General features: G+C 44.1%; 1 protein-coding gene across 1 annotated transcript; it reads left to right on the top strand.

Annotated features, from left to right (window-relative positions):
* Window positions 1–568: 568 nt before the first annotated feature.
* Window positions 569–16,173, top strand: ADSL (adenylosuccinate lyase). The gene is made up of 13 exons (XM_042837868.1): window positions 569–738; window positions 4,140–4,343; window positions 5,490–5,534; window positions 6,306–6,385; window positions 8,080–8,251; window positions 8,410–8,456; window positions 8,855–8,945; window positions 9,677–9,746; window positions 10,721–10,868; window positions 12,669–12,759; window positions 13,298–13,387; window positions 15,563–15,739; window positions 16,030–16,173. The coding sequence occupies exons 1-13, from the start codon at window positions 583–585 to the stop codon at window positions 16,114–16,116; spliced, it is 1,458 nt and encodes a 485-aa protein (XP_042693802.1). The 5' UTR covers window positions 569–582; the 3' UTR covers window positions 16,117–16,173.
* The last annotated feature ends 1,816 nt before the right edge of the window (window positions 16,174–17,989 follow it).

The raw sequence follows: 17,989 nt of genomic DNA, 5'->3' as shown, positions 1-17,989 counted from the left end.
AAAAAAAAAAAAAAAAAAAGGAAAAAAAAGAGAAAAAGAAAAAGCAAACAAAAAGGGTGATGTTTTATTGGAGTGTAACAAGTTAAGAGTAATAAGGAAATAAGTCGTCGTCATTTCATTGAAACTGAGAGATGGTGTAATACATATATAAGTTTTCTGAAGGTTTTTTTGGGCTTTTAAACAGCTTTTTTTTTTGTTGTTTCGTTTTAATTTTAATTTTTTTTTTTTTTTTTTGAAAGATATGATTGTATTATGTGCAACTCAGTTGCTTACATTATAACTACAAAATATTTTTGGGTTCCTGGAAAAAAAAAAGAAAGAAAAAAAAAGAAAAAAAAAAAAAAAGAAAAAGACTAATAAATGTGTTTGGCTGCTAAGCATTTAATCCTCTGCCTTCCCGCGCGTTTTCTTTGCTCCCCCGCGCCGCGGCCTCCGCCCGACAGGCGGCGCTGTCTCCCCCTCCCACCCACCCTGGTCACCGCGTTGGGGGCGGGGCCTCGTGGCGAGGCGGGGCTCCCGCCCTTTATCCCCCCGCTGCCGGCGGCGCGCGTCCCCTTTCCCCCCTTCCGCCGAGCCGCCGTCATGGCGACCCCCTGCGCCGAGGAGGACCCGCTGGCCCGCTACCGCTCTCCGCTGGTGTCGCGGTACGCCAGCGCCGAGATGGCCTTCAACTTCAGCGAGAGGAAGAAGTTCGGAACCTGGCGCCGCCTCTGGCTCTACCTCGCACAGGCCGAGAAGGTAACGGCGCCGAGACGCGGCCGCTGCGACTGCGGTCCTGAACGGGCTGCCAGCCTCGGGTCCCTTGAGCCGGTGCCGCGCCGTGCGGGATGAGCTCGGCGAGGCGACCTTCGCCTCCTCCAAAACAAATAGAAGCGTAACCGCTAAAAGGGGCTCCGATGGGGTGTGTGAGCGCGAGGCCGGCTGTCCTGCCGGCCCCAGCCAATCGCTGCTCGCGCTGCACGCCGCCCTCCCGCTCCCCTGGTTGTGAAAGAGCCGCGCTCGGCAGCCTTGCCCGCCGCAGATGTGGGCTGAGGTGGCTCGTGGTCCGAGCGAGCAGAACGCTGAGCCCCCCGGGCTGAAAGTGAAAAGGCGGGCGAGTGCTGCCGCAAATAAAAGCAAGGCGCAAAAGCTTGTGATGGGACAGCTCTCACACTGTGCCTAGCTAGCGTGTTTCAGTAGCGGTGTGCAGAGGCGAGGCGGGCTCCAGGCCGAGCTGTCACTGCTGGCCTGAGGGCAGGGAAGCGCGGTGCTGGAGGATGAGCAATCAGTGCTCGGTGCGGCTGAGGTTTTCCTTCTGCACCAAAGGCAGCGTGTTGGAAGCTGGAGCTGTTCTGATACAGCTATATTGTGCTCGGGTGAAGCATTACATGCTGAAGTACAGTGACGGACCTAACAGGAGGAAGCAAGCTGCCGGAAGAACCAGTGAGAAGTTCTTGGTGTCTGCTCCCAGGCCTTGAGCTCGGGTTCCCGTGTCTCCTGCCCCTTGCTTTGCCTCCCATTGCCTCCACGGCTTTGCTCCCAGAAAGCTGAGGCAGACAGTGCAGTCTCTAAAGCACACTCTTCAAAGTGGGAGGAAGGATGCCGCTATTTTTATCTGTCTCCTCATTCCAGAGGAGTTTGTCTTCTGAAGTCAGATCTGGCCTGAAAGAGCCAACTCCTCAGCACCTGTTATCTCTGTCAGTGGGCAGGTTGTGATAGGTGCAATCAGAAGTGATTTCCTGAGGTTGTTATTAAAAATGCATAGTATTTCTTTTTGCATACAGTAAAGTAATAATAATAATAATAATGTAATGAATGAACCGTGGGCAACATTTACGCCAGTAATTATCTTCACTGTCTTTCAAGACGTTTGTGCCCTGCCTCTCCAGTCACCCTAGCAGCATTCCTGTAGTAAATCAGAATGGTAGGAAAGCCTAACAGTAAGTTTTCTGCAAGCTGTAGGGAAGTAGCAAAAGAGAACGTACGATTTAGTTATAAGCTTTAGGTGAAGGATAAGGTGAGGTATGTGGTTTCAATACCCACCCTATTCATTGGAGAAATTTTTCAGTGTGCCCACTTGGAATATGTGAAATAGCTGAAAGATTGTGTCACTAGATACTGGGTTAAACAGACAATCCAGGTTGCGTTTTGTTTCTTACAGCAGGTGATGCCAGGAGTTTGAAAGAGGAGAATCAGCAAAGCATGTGGAGACAGCTTCTTCAACTCACCTTCTCCTAGTTAATACTAGTTGAAGTCCAGGCTAAGAGCTAAAGTATGGGAGTTCATATCCATCTCCAAACTCTAATTTTTTTGTTGTTTGTAATGTAAATTCATTTGTATTACAACATTCCCACATCATTCTTTAATTTGAGCCTCGAACTCCAAACCTGACAGTAAGTTGTTTGAAAGACAAGCGAAAAATTAATGGAGCTCTTCTTTCCAGTAGACATCCCACAGCTTTGACCCAACCGGTAGTGTTCTGCACATGTGGAATCTCAGTGTTTCCTCTCCTAAGGATAAGCACCTACAGTTGTTCTCAATTTTTTTCTTTTCCATATGAATTTGGAGTATTTATCTGACGTGTTCTTCATCAGATGTGCAGCCTAGTGTTCTTATTCTGTTTGTCAGAGATGTTCTGTATCACACATCTGCTTTGTTCTGACCTCTTGCTATAGGAGGGAGTAAATGATCAGAGCAGTTACAACATCACGTCACTGTGTTGGAACAGCCTTAGAGAAACTGCACCTTAAAAGCACAACGCAGAAAGCCCATCACTGACTTATGGCACTTCGGAGAAACGTCATGATGTCACTTGGGTCCTTAATTTTTTCAGGTGGACAAATTTGAAGGACATCTGATTGCTTTCTCCCTGAGGTACTGTCAATATTGACAGAAGGTCATAGGGAAGAGGCATCAACGTCATGTTTGTGGGCACGTGAGGGCACAGCGTTGGCACCTACCTTACATGTACTGACGGTGTGACAGTCTCTCTTCTTGGAGATTATTTCTTCCTCTGTGGCTGCCAGCAAGCACATACCATCTTCAGCTTTTCAGAACAGCTCATGGACATGTGAACAATACAAGAGCTGTTAGCGTAAGACTGTTGCCTGATGTCTTGTCTATGGGTTTCCAGGCAGTTATGATCTGTATCAGAGCACCTCAGAGACAGCAGTCTGGAGCCAGCTGCTACCCCTTGCTCATCTGGACATTCGTGGTTGTGTCATTATGCTTGCAGCAAGGTATTTTAAGTTGTTTGGGTGCTAATTACCTGATGAAGACCCTGAAGACTTATCTGCTTCCCTTGCTATTTTCTCTAATTCCAGATTCCACATGTGCAAACACTTTTTTAATCAATTTGATTCTGAATAGAACGAGCTTTTGAAATGCTTTGTATCATTAAAGCTTCCTGGTTGGAGAATTGCAATTACTGCTGTGCAGAATAGTAGCATTTTAACATAGAAAAGGCAGCAGTGCTAAGTTCACTGCGAGACTGTTAAACTCACCATATTAGAAAGAGACATTTTGCTCATCTTAATTAGCTTGTGTAAGGTTTATACCAGTACTTACTCTGTTTTTAAAACAGCTTCCAGAAAAAGTTTAACAAATATTTTAAAAGATGAACTAGGAGTATTTGTCTCGTGCTTCCAGATCAGGGAATTAGTTCTCCCAGATCCCAGTTTCAGGCTGAGATGAATTTTAGGGCTTTTGGAAAGGTGCAAACAGCCTTTGCTTTCCATATGCTCTAAGCAGTTGTTGTAAGCACACCATATATGCTTGCAGTTGTTTTGTCCAGAGTTCCTCCTGACACAAGCTATGTTGTCACCTGGTAGCTGAACTGTTCCTTACCCAAATGGTAAATTTCACTGAAAGAAGTTAAAAGTGTGCTATTTTTTAAGTCTTTTTCTCTGTATGTCTAATGTTTGCAGTTGACACAGGGATGTTCTGTGATTGAGGGAAATGTGAAGCCTAGGAAGAACATCTAATCTTGAACTGTGCCTTACTGGAAGGGTTTGGAGAACTCTAGAATGAAGCATTTTCTCTTGCAACTTTTGACTGTGCCCAATTGCCGTGCTTCCATGAGCTGTCACATGGGAGTAAATTATTTAAACAGCGCCTGTATCAAATTTGAGTTTCCTCTTAAAGTTCTTTCTCCTTCGCAGTCACTTGGGCTTCCCATCACAGATGAGCAGATAAAGGAGATGGAAACAAATCTGGACAACATTGACTTCAAGATGGCAGCGGAAGAAGAGAAGAAGCTGCGCCATGATGTGATGGCACACGTTCACACCTTTGCCCACTGCTGTCCCAAAGCTGCAGCCATCATTCACCTTGGAGCAACTTCCTGTTATGTAGGGGATAACACGGTAATATAAGACTTTCATTTTCCTGCCTGCAGAGCTGGGCAAAACAAAGATGCAGTTTCTCACTTAGCAGTTCTTTATAAATAGCTCTTTATCATTTTGCTTATAAAATAATAGTCAATCGATTATTTTTTTTCAGACATCTTTATCAGTCTTCCTGTTGAACCTGATTACCCTTTTTCCTACGTACCCTAGGAAGACGGGCTCCTCTTGTGGCTTCTCCCCTTTGATATGAAGCAACATCTACCTGCAAATTTACTGTTCCCTGAGCTCTGTTTGCATGTTAAACATTCAAGGAGATAAGATATTCACAATGAAAATGTATGCAGACACACATGAGCTGTCAGTTACGCCAGCGGGACAAGAGTTCACTGGCCTACAAAATAAGCCAACTTTTGGCAGCCCGTGGGCTTTCAGCTGTTGCCTGGGGCACCAGCATTGATTCGGGGTAGATAAAGCTTTTCAATAGAATGGATAAATGTGTTGAATAAAAAAGGAAGTGCCCCCATTCTGCAGAACTGTCAGACGTCAGGAAAAACCTGTCTGAACCTGAGCCCAAACTAAACTGCATATTGCTGCTCCATGATATCTAAGTCATTGCAACTTGCTATCCTCTTTTGTTCTACAAGAAAGCTGCTGCATGATTGTACTTACTCCTTTGAAAATCAATTTGGCTTTTAGCTAATACTCCTTTCCTCAGGTCATTTGGCACCTGTCTGTATTTGAGACTGAAAAGAGGAAAGGCAGGACTGATGCGTGATCAGACCTCGCTCTTCTGCTACCCTTAGCCCGCTAAGTGCCACCGTTTTCTCCTTTGGTTCAGTGATTTAATCTGTCATGTGCATCGTGCGTATCTCCAAATAATCATTATGCTCAGTTACTGGAAATAGGTCTTCTGCTGCCAATATGACTCCCTATGGATAGTATAGTAGGAACAGTGATGGATCCAGCATTTTTGTCATAAACAAGTTCCCTGCAGTGTTTAGGCGCAGGAATAAAAGCTGATGCCTTGTTCTAAGAAGAGACTTCTGGAGCAGGCAAAGTATTTGATCTTCTGTGTTCTTGCTGAGAGAGGTCCTTGTCTGCTCCTTCAGGCTGAATGGCTGGTTGTCAGACATGGCCCAAATTTCCTTTCTTTGCTTCTTTCAGGATCTGATTGTCCTCCGAGATGGGTTTAACTTGCTGCTACCCAAGGTGAGAAGGTGATTGTGCAGTCTCAGAAGCTGGCAGTGCTGATGTTCTGTGGATAGCACGTGTTCAGCCTGGATTTTCTTAGGCCTCACTGAGGAGCTAGGAGCTGGCTGCTTAGGTTATCCTCAAGCAAGTGAACAGTATCTTCCTTCTTCTCAAGTCCTTCCCTAAAGCTTCCCTGCTCATCACAGGAATTGTGAGCAACTTTTGTTAGGTACTAGCAGTTTGTGTGTGTCACAGGTATCAGTCTCAAAAAACAACTGTATTGCTTTCAAGATGAGCTTAGGCAGCCATGTAACTATATCACCAGGAGTGCATCAGCATTAAAGAGGCTATATAATACAACTTTCTGAGTTCAATGTAGATGGAGTGTAGCTGGCCTGAATGTCTTGGCACCCAGTTTTCCCTGGACTGTAGATGTGTCCATTATACCCCAGGCAGCTTTATTTCTGACCAGGACTGAAGGAAATACTCAGGAGTAAACCAGCCTGGGTTGGGTGTGAGCACTGGACTAGCTTCAGCTGAAGACCAGCTGCTTTCATCATCCCGTGCTTGATTTCCTTAGCAAGTAGAAATTGTGTGTGTTCCCTGGCAATATGAAGGGCACCATACTGTCTGGTTAGACAGAGATGTTCAATGACTGTATGCTTGTTTCCGTCCCCCTTTTCTCGCAATGTTATGCTTGAGCATGCCAGCTTTTGTTCTGTTTTTTTTTTCCTCCCACCCCACCCCTTTTTCATTCCACCTCTTTTCCATCCTCCCTGCATCCACCAGCTCGCAAGGGTGATCAGCCGGCTGGCCGACTTTGCTGAGGCACACGCTGACCTGCCTACCTTGGGCTTCACTCACTACCAGTAAGTAGCTACCAGTCTTTGCTTTCATTTGTTCAGCTGTGCTTTGGATAGACTGACCTGCTACTATTTTTTCTTTCTCTCTTCTCTCTTACCATCTCTGATCTCTGGCATTTGGCATTGCAGGACATTAAGATGGTGGTGGTTCAGAAAGGGAGTGTGTTGCTATCGTTGGCCTCACATCAGGAAATTGGACTTTTCTTTGAATACTGTCAGCAGTTGTTTGAACAGAGCTCCATAAGGAACTTGTTAACATAGATGTAAATTGTGGGTTGTTTCAGAAGGTGTGATTTATGAATTGCATTAAGCCTGTCAGATATTCTTAATGCTTGTTTTCCCATCAGTTGTATTCCACTGCATCTTAGAAAGGTTTGTTATTGGAAGGAAACCACAGCTATTCAGTGTGCTAAAGCCTTCTTCTCAAGTGATGATGACTAAAAGATCTCTGTTTTCATATATCTCTATATGACTAAAAAAAAAAGGGAAGAATTTCCCTTTCAACTAGACAATGGCATTTTCTGTCCCTGGAAAATTTCATTTTTTGTGCAATGCTATTGGCATTACTGCTTGTAGGCAGGTTCCTGAGTCAAAATACAGCAAGATTTGGACTTGTCTGTTGTTGGGGAAAGTAATTAATCTGCTAATTCATGAAGATGGTTTGCTTTCAGAGGCTTTAAACTATAAGCTTGGATTTTCTATCCTGGTGACATGGAACAACAGACCCATGGAAATTAAGCACAGATCATGACAGGATCAGTGTCCGTTGCTTTAAAATTACTCCCAAAGGAGAATGGGAGCGTCAGATCAGGTCTCTTGATTAATAATCTTGCTGTATGTGTTGTGTTGTTCAATCAATCAGCTTCAGTCCTTGGTCCCTCTTTATCAAAAGCTTTTCAGAGAAGTAGTATCTGGTCTTTGCTTCACTCTGAATTTTAGAAAGAGTGCAAAGGAGTATTCAAGAAGTATATGCAAGGCAAGTCCTACTGGTGAACACCATGTTAGAAGGCAGCAAGTACCTTGACATTTTCAGTCCTGTGTCAGCAGGGCCCCCTGACTTGTTTAGGAGCAGGTCCACATTTTCCCTGGCTTCTCTTGCTGCTTATGTACTTGCAGAGTTCTTTATTCCTGGATCGCACATCCCTGCTTCCACATCTTCTCTGCTGTCTGTGCCCGAGCTTAATCGGAGCACCTTGCTCATCTGTGAAGTCTTTAAAACGCTTGAGGCCCTCTGTGTCCTTGACATCAGAGCAACTAGGGCAGGTGGTAGTGGTACTGCACTTGCTGTGCTTTCCTCCCAGCTCTCTGCCTTCTCCTGCCGGGCCGGGCCCCTAGAGGGTGCTATTTGCCTGCAGAACTGCTCCTGCCGAGCTGGCTGCTGGATCCTGGTAGCTGTGGCTGGGGAGCAGAAATAAAGAGCCTGGGAGTGGACCCTCCACTCCGTGTTATTTGTTACCAACTAAGGCTTTTCCATTTGACAGAGTTCTGGAAAAAAGCCATCAATATTAAATTTTTTTTTCCTGAAAAGAATAATCTTATTGTCTAGTGTAATTGACTAGTGATACATAGGTACCAAATCTTTAACTCCTGCTCTGATGAGTCAGAGGGATCTTAACAGTAGGCTCATCAGCTAAGGATGGTCTTTTTGGAGTTGTTGTGCAAATCACCAAGGAGTGATTTCTGTTCTCGGTTGTTTTCAGACCTGCACAACTCACCACTGTGGGGAAACGCTGCTGCTTGTGGATCCAGGACTTGTGCATGGACCTGCAGAACCTGGAGCGAGCTCGGGACGACCTGCGTTTTCGGGGTGTGAAAGGCACCACTGGCACTCAGGCCAGCTTCTTACAGCTCTTCGAGGGAGACCATAGTAAAGTAAGTCAGCCAGAGAGCAGACTTTCAACCTTGAAATATTCTCCTGTCTGGAGTGCTTTTCTCTTTAGGGGCACGTGGAGGTTCTGGCATCAAATACTTTTTGGGTCATTGAATACTGAGGTTCTTTTTGTTTTGTTTTTGTTTTTTGTCCCTCTGAGGTTGAAGAGCTGGACAGATTAGTGACTGCAAAGGCAGGATTTAAGCGGTATGTACCAAGAATGCTTAGTAACCTAAATGTGGTGTTAACAAAATCTGACTCTTGTTTTCCGTGTTGACTCAGAATCTATCAACTGCCAAACTGACATCTGTGCTGCTGCTGATTTTACCTTCCCTTGTGGTCTTTCATTCCCACTTGAGGCTCTCTGGGGGGAGCTCCATCTCCTAACCAGGCCACTTCTTTAAAGCACAGCTGTCCACTTTTCCTCTGCTTCACTCTCTCTCCTTGTGCATGCTACCCAAAGAACTGACAGCCTGAATCCAAACATGTCAACAGGGCAAAACGATGGCATTGTCATCCACTTCAAGAGCCATTGTCACATCTTGCTCTCAGTCTTCTCATCCAGTTTAATGTCTGAAGCATTCGACTTCTGTGCTTGTTTTTAGATCATACATGGTCACAGGGCAGACCTACAGTCGCAAGGTGGATATTGAAGTCCTGTCTGTACTGGCCAGTCTGGGGGCATCTGTTCACAAGGTGAGCACCCTGTGCATATACAGCAGGAAGGAGGACAAGAAAAGGTGCTTGTGGTGCTGAACGCTTACCTTGGGAAATAATAATTGATGTTTGTTGTTCAGCTCCTCTTTGACATCACGTAAATCACCATTGGGTCCTTGCTTAGGCATCAGATATCAAAGATCTTAAGACCAGGTATTAGTCTAATCTGTGCTAAATTGATCCAAGTAGAGTAAATGTCTTTCCCAGGGCATATGAGCTTTTTAAATTTCTCCATTTTTCTCCCCATCAGTTGCATCTCTGATTTTAGTGTTATTCTGGCTGTCCTTGTGGATTCTTTTCGTTGATTTGTCTCTGTTCCCTCCCTGGTCCTTCTGTTGGGCTAAAATGCTCTGTGGCATTCTGGTTTAGTTCTGCAAGCTGGCTGATTCAGTGAGCAGTTGTTATCTATGTTTGCTAATTACATAACTTCTGTTATGCTTTTTCAGTGTTTCTTCCTGATCTTTACCATTCCATGCAAACATTGGACCTGCTGTGGGGTCCTGTTGTATTCTGATACAGTGGAGGGACTTTTTTGCTGATGCTTTCTTGACTTTGGGATTTTTAGGTCAAGAAGCATGATTGTAGTGGCAGTTTTTCATTGTTTCCCAAGTTCTCATCCTGGACACAAATGCAAACAATTCTGCACAAACAGTGACAGGAGGTGTGTGTTGGTTTGATTCTGTTTGTTAATTTCTTGGGCTTTTTTCTAGATTTGTACTGACATTCGTCTCTTGGCCAACCTGAAGGAGATAGAAGAGCCTTTTGAGAAAGACCAGATTGGTAAGGGATGGTTGACATTTCTTGGGACAGTGTATGGACCTTTTGTTTGTGCTGCTGCAGCCTTTGAAGCAAACTTAGAAATGTCACTGAAAGAAGTTGTTTTAAATTAACTGGGGTGTAAAGTTTTTAGTGTATTGAATTATTAAAAAAAAAAGAAAAAGAGGAAACAACCAAAGACCTCTGGATATTAAATAATTAACCTGATTTTAGTGTTTGTATTCTTCACTTTCTGGGTTTTGGGAAGAGAAGAATCAGTCATGTATTCCTCGTTGCCCACAAGACAACCGGATCTGAAGAGAACTCAGTGTTCTCCATTCCTCATGAAGCTAACAGGAACTGTAGGTTTTCAGCTTGACTCAGCACGTTTTGTTGCCTATTTACACACAGACAAATTTAGAACAGTAAAACCCTTTCCAGAAGAACACCAATTACGTGTTTCTAATGTTTGTTTAAAAAAAAAAAAGAGAGAGAAGGAAACATAATTTTGGATGTTGGCTAGAAGAAAGCTCAGGCACCCTGAATATTTCCATAGGATTGAGTCAGCAGTTGAAGCCATAGCCCTGTCTGTTAGTATTACTGATCTACATCTTATGCTTGGTTTCACTGGAGCAAAAGGCATCAGTGGAACTATGTGGCTCTCAAAGACAGTGCTCTCATGATCCTAGAGAGATGCTGCTAAGCGCTGCGCTACGACTGACGTCCATCTGCTCCTTTCATGTGGAGGTGCTTCTGCTGTTTTGTACAGTGGCAACATGTCTTCTCACTTTTTTCCCCACCACATTTAGATGTTTCTAATCTGAAGAAGTGTGATGTCACTTTCTTTATTGCGTTTTGTCCTCAGAAAACTATCATATTTTGAGGCTTTAGCATGTTAGGAACCATTGTTTGACTTTTCTTATCCGGGGCAGGACCTGCATCTTCCTGAGTGTGCCATCTCTATTGCCCCATTCCCATCACTCTTCCTCCTTCCACAGGTTCAAGTGCTATGCCTTACAAGAGGAATCCAATGCGCTCGGAGCGGTGCTGCAGCCTGGCTCGGCACCTGATGACTCTGGTCCTGGATCCCCTCCAAACAGCTTCTGTGCAGTGGTTTGAGCGAACGTTGGATGACAGTGCTAACAGGTTTGTGTACTTCGTGCAATGCAGCAGTTTGAGAATACCTTGAGCAAGAAGCTCCTTTGATATGTTTGGAACGGACTGTTTTTACACTAAAACCACGGGTTGCCATCCTGATGAAAAGCAGAGTTGATAAAATCTAGAGACTACAAACTGGTTTTCTCTCAAAGATCAGATGAAAATTGTTAGTTTTCTATAAGTCAAGATCTTTTTGCACAGCAATCCAACAGAGAGAAGAGGGCTGCAGGTGATTGATTGATCTGGTTTAAGGATGTACTGTTACAGCACATGACATCTCACATTTTGCAAATTACTTTTTGTTCCTGTTTTGAACACAGCTTTTGACCCTACTCTTCTTCAACTCATAATGTTGAATGATGCAACAGTTTCTTTGTAATCCCTTCACCCTCCAACTAATCTAAAGAAACTTATTTTCATCTCTCTGTGAAGTGCTCTGTAAAAGAAGTTATTTAGATCCTAAAGAGTGAGCACAAACCATTATTAAGCAATCTTATAGAAACCTGTGCACATCTTCTAGCAAAGTTTGCTGAGCGATGTTTCTGTTTTGTGATTCTTCATTATGACTATTTTGAGATGAACCAAAGTTATCTATAATTAATTAAATAGCAATCGCATTCAGTTCATTCATCTAGCAGTTAATATTAAATTTGCATAAAGTTCGTATTTACCTTGGATATTTCAAAGTAGTCTTCTTCCTTTGAATGTATTTTTCTAAGAGGACTTGACTCCACAGCTGCTAATATTACCTGTCTTGCTAAGGAAAGAGCTGCATAGGCAGAGTAAAATACAGCGTTTAAGAAGTTGGATGCTGGTTGATACAGTGGTTTCATTTCCCAGTAGTTGCCAAGTGTAGAAATATTATTGGAATGTTTCCTATTTATTTTCACTTCATTTAATATAAAGGGCCATTTGTTCATTCCATACTTGATATAGAAAACTCTGTGCCTCGGACTTCTGTTGCCAGAGCTAACGTGTTTTGAAGGGAGGGCAGGACAGAGAAAAGGCAAATGAATGACCTGTGAAACAGCAGACAGAGCGACCTTTTCAAAACGGTATGACAGAACTGGGAACCTTAAACGTAGCACAGGACTGAAGTGCAAGTGTTTTTTTAAAAGATCACAGTTGAGAATGGATCAGGTACTGCTGTCACAGGAGGGTGATGCTGTACTGGCTGTGCTGTGACCCAGAGCCCTTTGCCTGATACAGCTTAGTGCCCTTATTGCTTTCCTCCCTCTCCTTTTTTACTCCTTTTTTGTCAGGAGCCTCCTGAGCGCTCAGGAGCTGATCTCTTAGAGAAAACCCCCACCACTCACATGGACCGCTTTGAAAGTTCCCAGCTGAGCGAAGCCAGGTGCAGAATGAGCATGCAGCAAGTCTCCTGCTGGAGGGCAGGATCAGTAGACGAGGCAGTGCAGAGCACCTGGGGAAAGATAGGTAGTTGCTGGCTCTGTAAATTGCTGCCCTCTTTTCTAGCCGTGTTACCATTGAATTATCTCAGAGCTTTCTGTGTGTGTCTCTGTGCTTTCTCATCTTCTCTTTCCCTATCTCTAGTGACCCAGCAGCTCCCTTCTCACAGCAGTAGTTCTCAAGATGGGTAGCTCTTATTTAGCTTTCCTGTTTGTGACCTTTAAGCAGCAAGAAGCACCCGTAAAGAGAACAATTCAAGCACTAGGGTCTCTGTAATGCTCTCTGGAGACACTTGGAGAAAGTGGAGAGCTGAACTTGTGGTAGACTTGAACGTGACCTTTATTGCTAACCAGGGCCCTTGGGTACCTGTGTTCATAGGCGTGTGTGCCTGGCTGAGGCTTTTCTCACAGCTGATATCATCCTGAGTACACTGCAGAACATCTCCGAGGGACTCGTAGTATATCCAAAGGTAAGTAATGAGATAGCATATGCAGAGTTGCATCCTTGATGATACGGCAGCTGTGCCAAAAAGGCAGAGGGTGGGGCTGGGGGGGGCAGAGAGAAATAGTAAATCTTCCCAAAGATTGTATTCTTATCTATTTGTTCAAACAGTCTCTGAATTTTTGCTTTGTGTTTTCACTGCTTGCAGCATGGATACACAATGGTATTTGTCAAAGCCAAACTTCTTAAAAGGGGCACTTCTATCTGAACTGCACCGTGAACCTGTAGGATTTACCATCAAAAGCAACTGTCAACACAGGTCTCATACAGCCCTGTAAATCATCCACAGGTTTTAAAAAACAACAGCATAACAACCTCGTTGTACACCCTTTCCACTCTAACATTCCCAAGTATAGTTTCAAGCTAGTAGCTTTGTGCTTGGATTTCCAGAGCTAAAATCAAAAAGAGAAATTATCTTTCCTGGGGATTTAAAGGCAGAGGAAAAAGCTCACCAGGAGTCCCAGCTGCCTACAGAATTCCTGTAACACTGCTGTCTTTGTTTGAAGGTGATTGACAGGAGGATCCGGCAGGAGCTGCCATTCATGGCCACAGAGAATATCATCATGGCAATGGTGAAAGCAGGGGGCAATCGTCAGGTACAGATGAATTCCAGAATACCTTTGTTCACTGCCTGATGTCTCACTCTTAACAAACAGAAGCTGCTCCTTTTTTTGTCTTCCTGAACATCTCCCCTTTCTTTGTTCTCCCCTTTCTCCCGCAGAGTTACTAATATTACACCTGTGCTGCAAAGCCAGACTCTGCTTTCTGAGGAGAGAGCAGTTGTAGAGATCCTTATTTACTGTTAGGAATGCTGTGTGTTTGAGCTAATCTGGCTGTCTGTGCTGGAGGGCAGAGAGACCTATTTATTTTTATTACAGGAGATACTAGCAGGCACTTTTCTTCCGTAATTGTTTGAGGGAACTTGGAATGCAGGCCAGACTTCTTCAAATGGAGCCTGTTGGCAGTGGGGTACCTTTATAAATTAAAGGAATGAATCAGTGCAAGTAAGCCCAAACCATTTGTTCTTGTATCACACTTCCTCAGTTCAGTATATTGCCTTTTATTGCTTTTATTTTTTATGGTCCTTCATTCAGTTTTCTGTGTCCGAGCAAATTGAAATCAGAAATAAGAAATGTTTTTCTTAGCAAATAGGTTCGGACACAGATTATAGTTCCTTATCATTTAATTTCAAAGTTCAGTTTGAAACGGGTAATAAACTTCACATCCTACAAAACTAGTTTATTTTCTCTCACCTTGAGACTATAACATTTCCTTCAATAATTGTTTCCCATAAAAGGTGAAGTGAAACTTGCAATATAGGAATAACAGAAGGGTTTCCTAGAAGCTTTGAGTAGGATCTGTGGTTGTGGCTCTCTGGAGCACTTCTGGCAGCTCACCCAGTTAGGAAACATCCTTTTTCCTGTCTTTGTGCCTGTGATGTTTGTCACTGTGTCCATCAGTAAGGTTCCTAATTAAACATACTAAGATTCATATTCTGTGTAAAAGTTTTCTTATCTTTTCAGCTGGTTCTCTTTCTAAAGCAACCTGTATTTACCTAAACAGTCTATTTAATTAGATTGAGAAGCTCATTTCATTTGTGTTTGTTATTGGCTTACCTTCTTTCCGGTGCTCTTTAATTACAAATCTTTAGAGTTGAATACACTTACAAAAGCTGTTCTTTTTCACAGTATGTTCTGTTTTTATGCGCCGAAAACTGTAACAACAAAATTTTCTGAGGAGAAATCTGAGGCTTTCCTACATCATAGCGTAAAAACTCACTTGCCTTCCTCACCACTGAACAGCTCCCTCCCCCAGACATCCTAAACAGCTCTGTTTGCCTGAAGCATGTCAGTGCTGGAGCACGATGGCCTTTGAATAGAGGAAACAAGGAATAGGAGATCATTTTCCTTCTAAACCAAGATTGCTCAAGGATAATGCATTTGAGAAGACTCCTGCTTGACTATAAATGCAATCACATAAATATTTTAGTGCCAGCATGACAGCATCTGATCTTGTGGGTGGTCCTCAATGGCATTTGGGCTTCCTTGTTTTTACAGATGGATTTCACAGGAAGTCAAAGGTGGGGGAAGTCTTTTAGAACAATTAGGACTTTTGTCAGTCTTAATCCATACGAAGATTCTCTAGCAAAGAATGTCTTAAGACCCTTGAATTTGTGTGCTTTTTTCCCTTCAATCTGTTTGTCCTTTTGTAAGCCATGGTTTACATAGTTCACTGCTGATTAAGTTGGACAGCTTCTCTTCTTTTATTTTCTTTTTTTTTCCAAGTTTGTAGATTGTTATTCTCTCAAGATGTTCCGTGCCAGGGATGACTATTTGTGAATAAGGAATTCCTCCATTGTAGTTCATAGAATATCTTGGGAACAGCAATTAGAGTCTGTCTTCAGAAAAAACCGTGCAAGTAGGGAATGGAACAACTGGAAAAACAAATTCCATAGTGAATCCTAAGAGTATGTGGAGAGTCTGAGAAAGTGTGAAGGGTTTTACTGCCGTAAGCTTGTGGGGTGATTGAACAGGGAACATGCATATCATTCAGACTTCTTTAGACTCAAAGTGCAGAGATGTAGAAGGATCAGGAAAATCTTGTTTTCCTAAAGTGATACGAGATGCTACAGTCTAAGCTGTCTCATTTGTGTGCCATCCAATGCAGGATGCTTTGATGTTTCCCCTCCTGCACAAGCAGGATATATGTGAGAGTGAGTAACAGGGGACTGAATGTTTTCCTTTTCCCTCCTCTTCCCCCTGCTCCTGTAGGATTGCCATGAGAAGATCCGTGTTCTCTCCCAGCAAGCAGCTGCTGTTGTGAAACAGGAAGGGGGTGATAATGACTTCATTGCCCGTGTCCGTGCTGATCCTTACTTCAGCCCCATCCATAAACACCTTGACAGCCTTTTGGATCCTTCCTCCTTCACTGGACGTGCTCCTCAGCAGGTAAAGAGGCTACAGGTTTTAGGTGTTGTTATGCAATTATGTTTTTTAATCCTGCATCCTGTGTACTCATATTTCATACCTCTGTTCCTACTACTGTGGCAGACACACACTTACCTTGTTTCATTTGGCTGCCTTGTCTTTCTGCCCTATGGGCTTCACACATGATTCTGGATGTAGCTGACACTCAGTGCCTCTGTGAAATAGACCCCAGTGAGGCAAGCAGGTCTGAATAAGGAAAAGAAGGGAACATCTTTCTTCTACTAACTTTCTTCTTCCCTTTCCTTAAACAGGTGGCAAAGTTCCTAAAGGAGGAGGTTCGACCAGCACTGATTCCATACCAAAGCAAGATGGGTGGGAAAATAGAGCTGACACTTTAGGCACATTCAGCAAAGTCCTCTGGTTACAGGAAAATAATAAAAGCCTTATTGAACCAAGTCTGCTTGTGCTGTCACGTTATTTTGATGGTCTACAGTGTTTAACCCTCAGAGCTTACACCACTTTGATTCCAGATGGGCTTTTCAAATCTTTGCTTGCTGTTTAATCAAGCCTCCATCCATTGTGTGTAGTTACTGAGAAACACTCAATGGTGACAAGATTGCTTTATCACTGTGCCTTTTGATGAGCCCTTACAGAGCACTGCCAGCTGTTTAAAGAGCAGGGTCTGGTGCTGCCTGTCATTCATGTGTGACTTACTGATGAGCCAAGGCTAAGGGGAGCTGAGCCCACTCCCTTCTTATTCATCTTCTCTTAAACTTTCTCTACAGGTAGTTCAAGGAATTCTAGAGGCTGTCCTTGCTGTCAGAGTACTGTAATTTGGGGAACAAACAGGCAAAAATGATTTGAAAGGGAGAAACCATGGAATTTCTGGGCTGCATCTAACTGTGGTTGTCTTTCAGTTAGTGATGTCTAACTGTCCTAATACTGTACCTTCTCACAAGCTTGTTTACCAGCCATTGTGATTTACTTTTCCAGGTCCTTGGCTGTGGGTGCTTGTTTGTGAACTGTATGTAGGCTCTGGCAAACGCAAGTCATTTTCTACCGCAAGTTTTGTCTGATAAGAAAAACGATGCGGGAATTCACTGAATGCCAGAGAAATTCAAGAGGTCTTTGGTCTTATTTCTGACCTTCAATATTCTGCTTATAGCATCTGTGCTTTACTGGGTATTCGGTACTGGACCAAACTTGTCTCCCTCTGACTTAAACTGGAATGAGTTCCTTACCTCTCCTTCCTCAAAAGCTCCTTCTTACCTTTGTTATTTTTCCTGGTTCTCAGCGATACTGTGTTAAACATTACTAGATTCTTGGAATGTTATGGCTGAAGAAAATTACAGAGAACAGAATAAACTGAAACAAGCTACCTGCTCTCCTTGAGGCTGTGATTGCTTGAAGAGGATTTCAGAATGCAGTAATGTGTTGTAAAGAGACTTGTCTAAATTAAGTATCTGGAGAAGTGGGAAGCTTCAGGCCACGACCGCCTCTCATCCAGCTGCCTCTAGAGTAAGGCGTAAACACTGGTTAAGTTTTATGGTGCCTAAAATATTTTGCCTGTTTGTGCTATTAACATTTAATTAGCCATCTGTTTAGAAAGGGGGCAACTTCAATTGAACACTGTATCCCGGGCTGTGGGAAAAGAGAGGTGGCAGCAGGGACAGGGAGGGGATGGTCTGCCCTCATGGGGCCCCATCTGGAGTGCTGCATCCAGGCCTGGGGCTCAGCACTACAATCACGTGGAGCTGTTGGAGTCAGTCCAGAGGGGGCCATGAGTATGCTCAGAGGGCTGGAGCATCTCTCCTGTGAGGACAGGCTGAGAGAGCTGGGCTTGGAGAAGAGAAGGCTGCAGGGAGACCTCATTGTGGCCTTCCAGTACTTGGAGGAAGCACACAAGCAGTGGGGGGACCAACATTTCATGTTGCCTGATAGCGATAGGGCAGGGGCCAACGGCACTAAACTAAAAGAGGGGAGATTTAGGTTAGATGTTAAGGAGAAATACTTTGTCGTGAGGGCGGCGAGGCACAGAGATCCGTGAGTGCCCCATCCCTGGAGGCGCTCAAACCCGCGTCGGATGGAGCCCTGGGTTATGAGCTGGCCATAACCAACCGTTCCAAGCCATTTCTGGTCGCTTCGCACCCCACCCTCGGGCGCTCCCCGCACCGCCTACAGCTCCCAGCGCGCCCCGCGCCGCCACCCGGATGCCGCGCATGCGCGTAGCGGCGCCCTCCGGAGCGGCGTGTGGGGCTGCCGGCGCTGCTC

The sequence above is a fragment of the Centrocercus urophasianus genome, unplaced genomic scaffold (genome assembly GCF_019232065.1).
Source record: "Centrocercus urophasianus isolate 14NV4802_14NV808 unplaced genomic scaffold, USGS_Curo_1.0 seq_73, whole genome shotgun sequence".
NCBI classification, from domain to species: Eukaryota; Metazoa; Chordata; class Aves; order Galliformes; family Phasianidae; genus Centrocercus; species Centrocercus urophasianus.
Note: the sequence above shows the minus strand (reverse complement) of the source record. Positions and strands in the feature narration are given on the sequence as shown.

Coding starts and splice junctions, on each gene's coding strand:
- ADSL (XM_042837868.1), top strand. CDS start 583: ATGGCGACCCCCTGCGCCGAGGAGGACCCGCTGGCCCGCTACCGCTCT. Junction 739..4,139: donor ACCTCGCACAGGCCGAGAAG/GTAACGGCGCCG, acceptor TCTCCTTCGCAG/TCACTTGGGCTTCCCATCAC. Junction 15,740..16,029: donor CTGGACGTGCTCCTCAGCAG/GTAAAGAGGCTA, acceptor TTCCTTAAACAG/GTGGCAAAGTTCCTAAAGGA.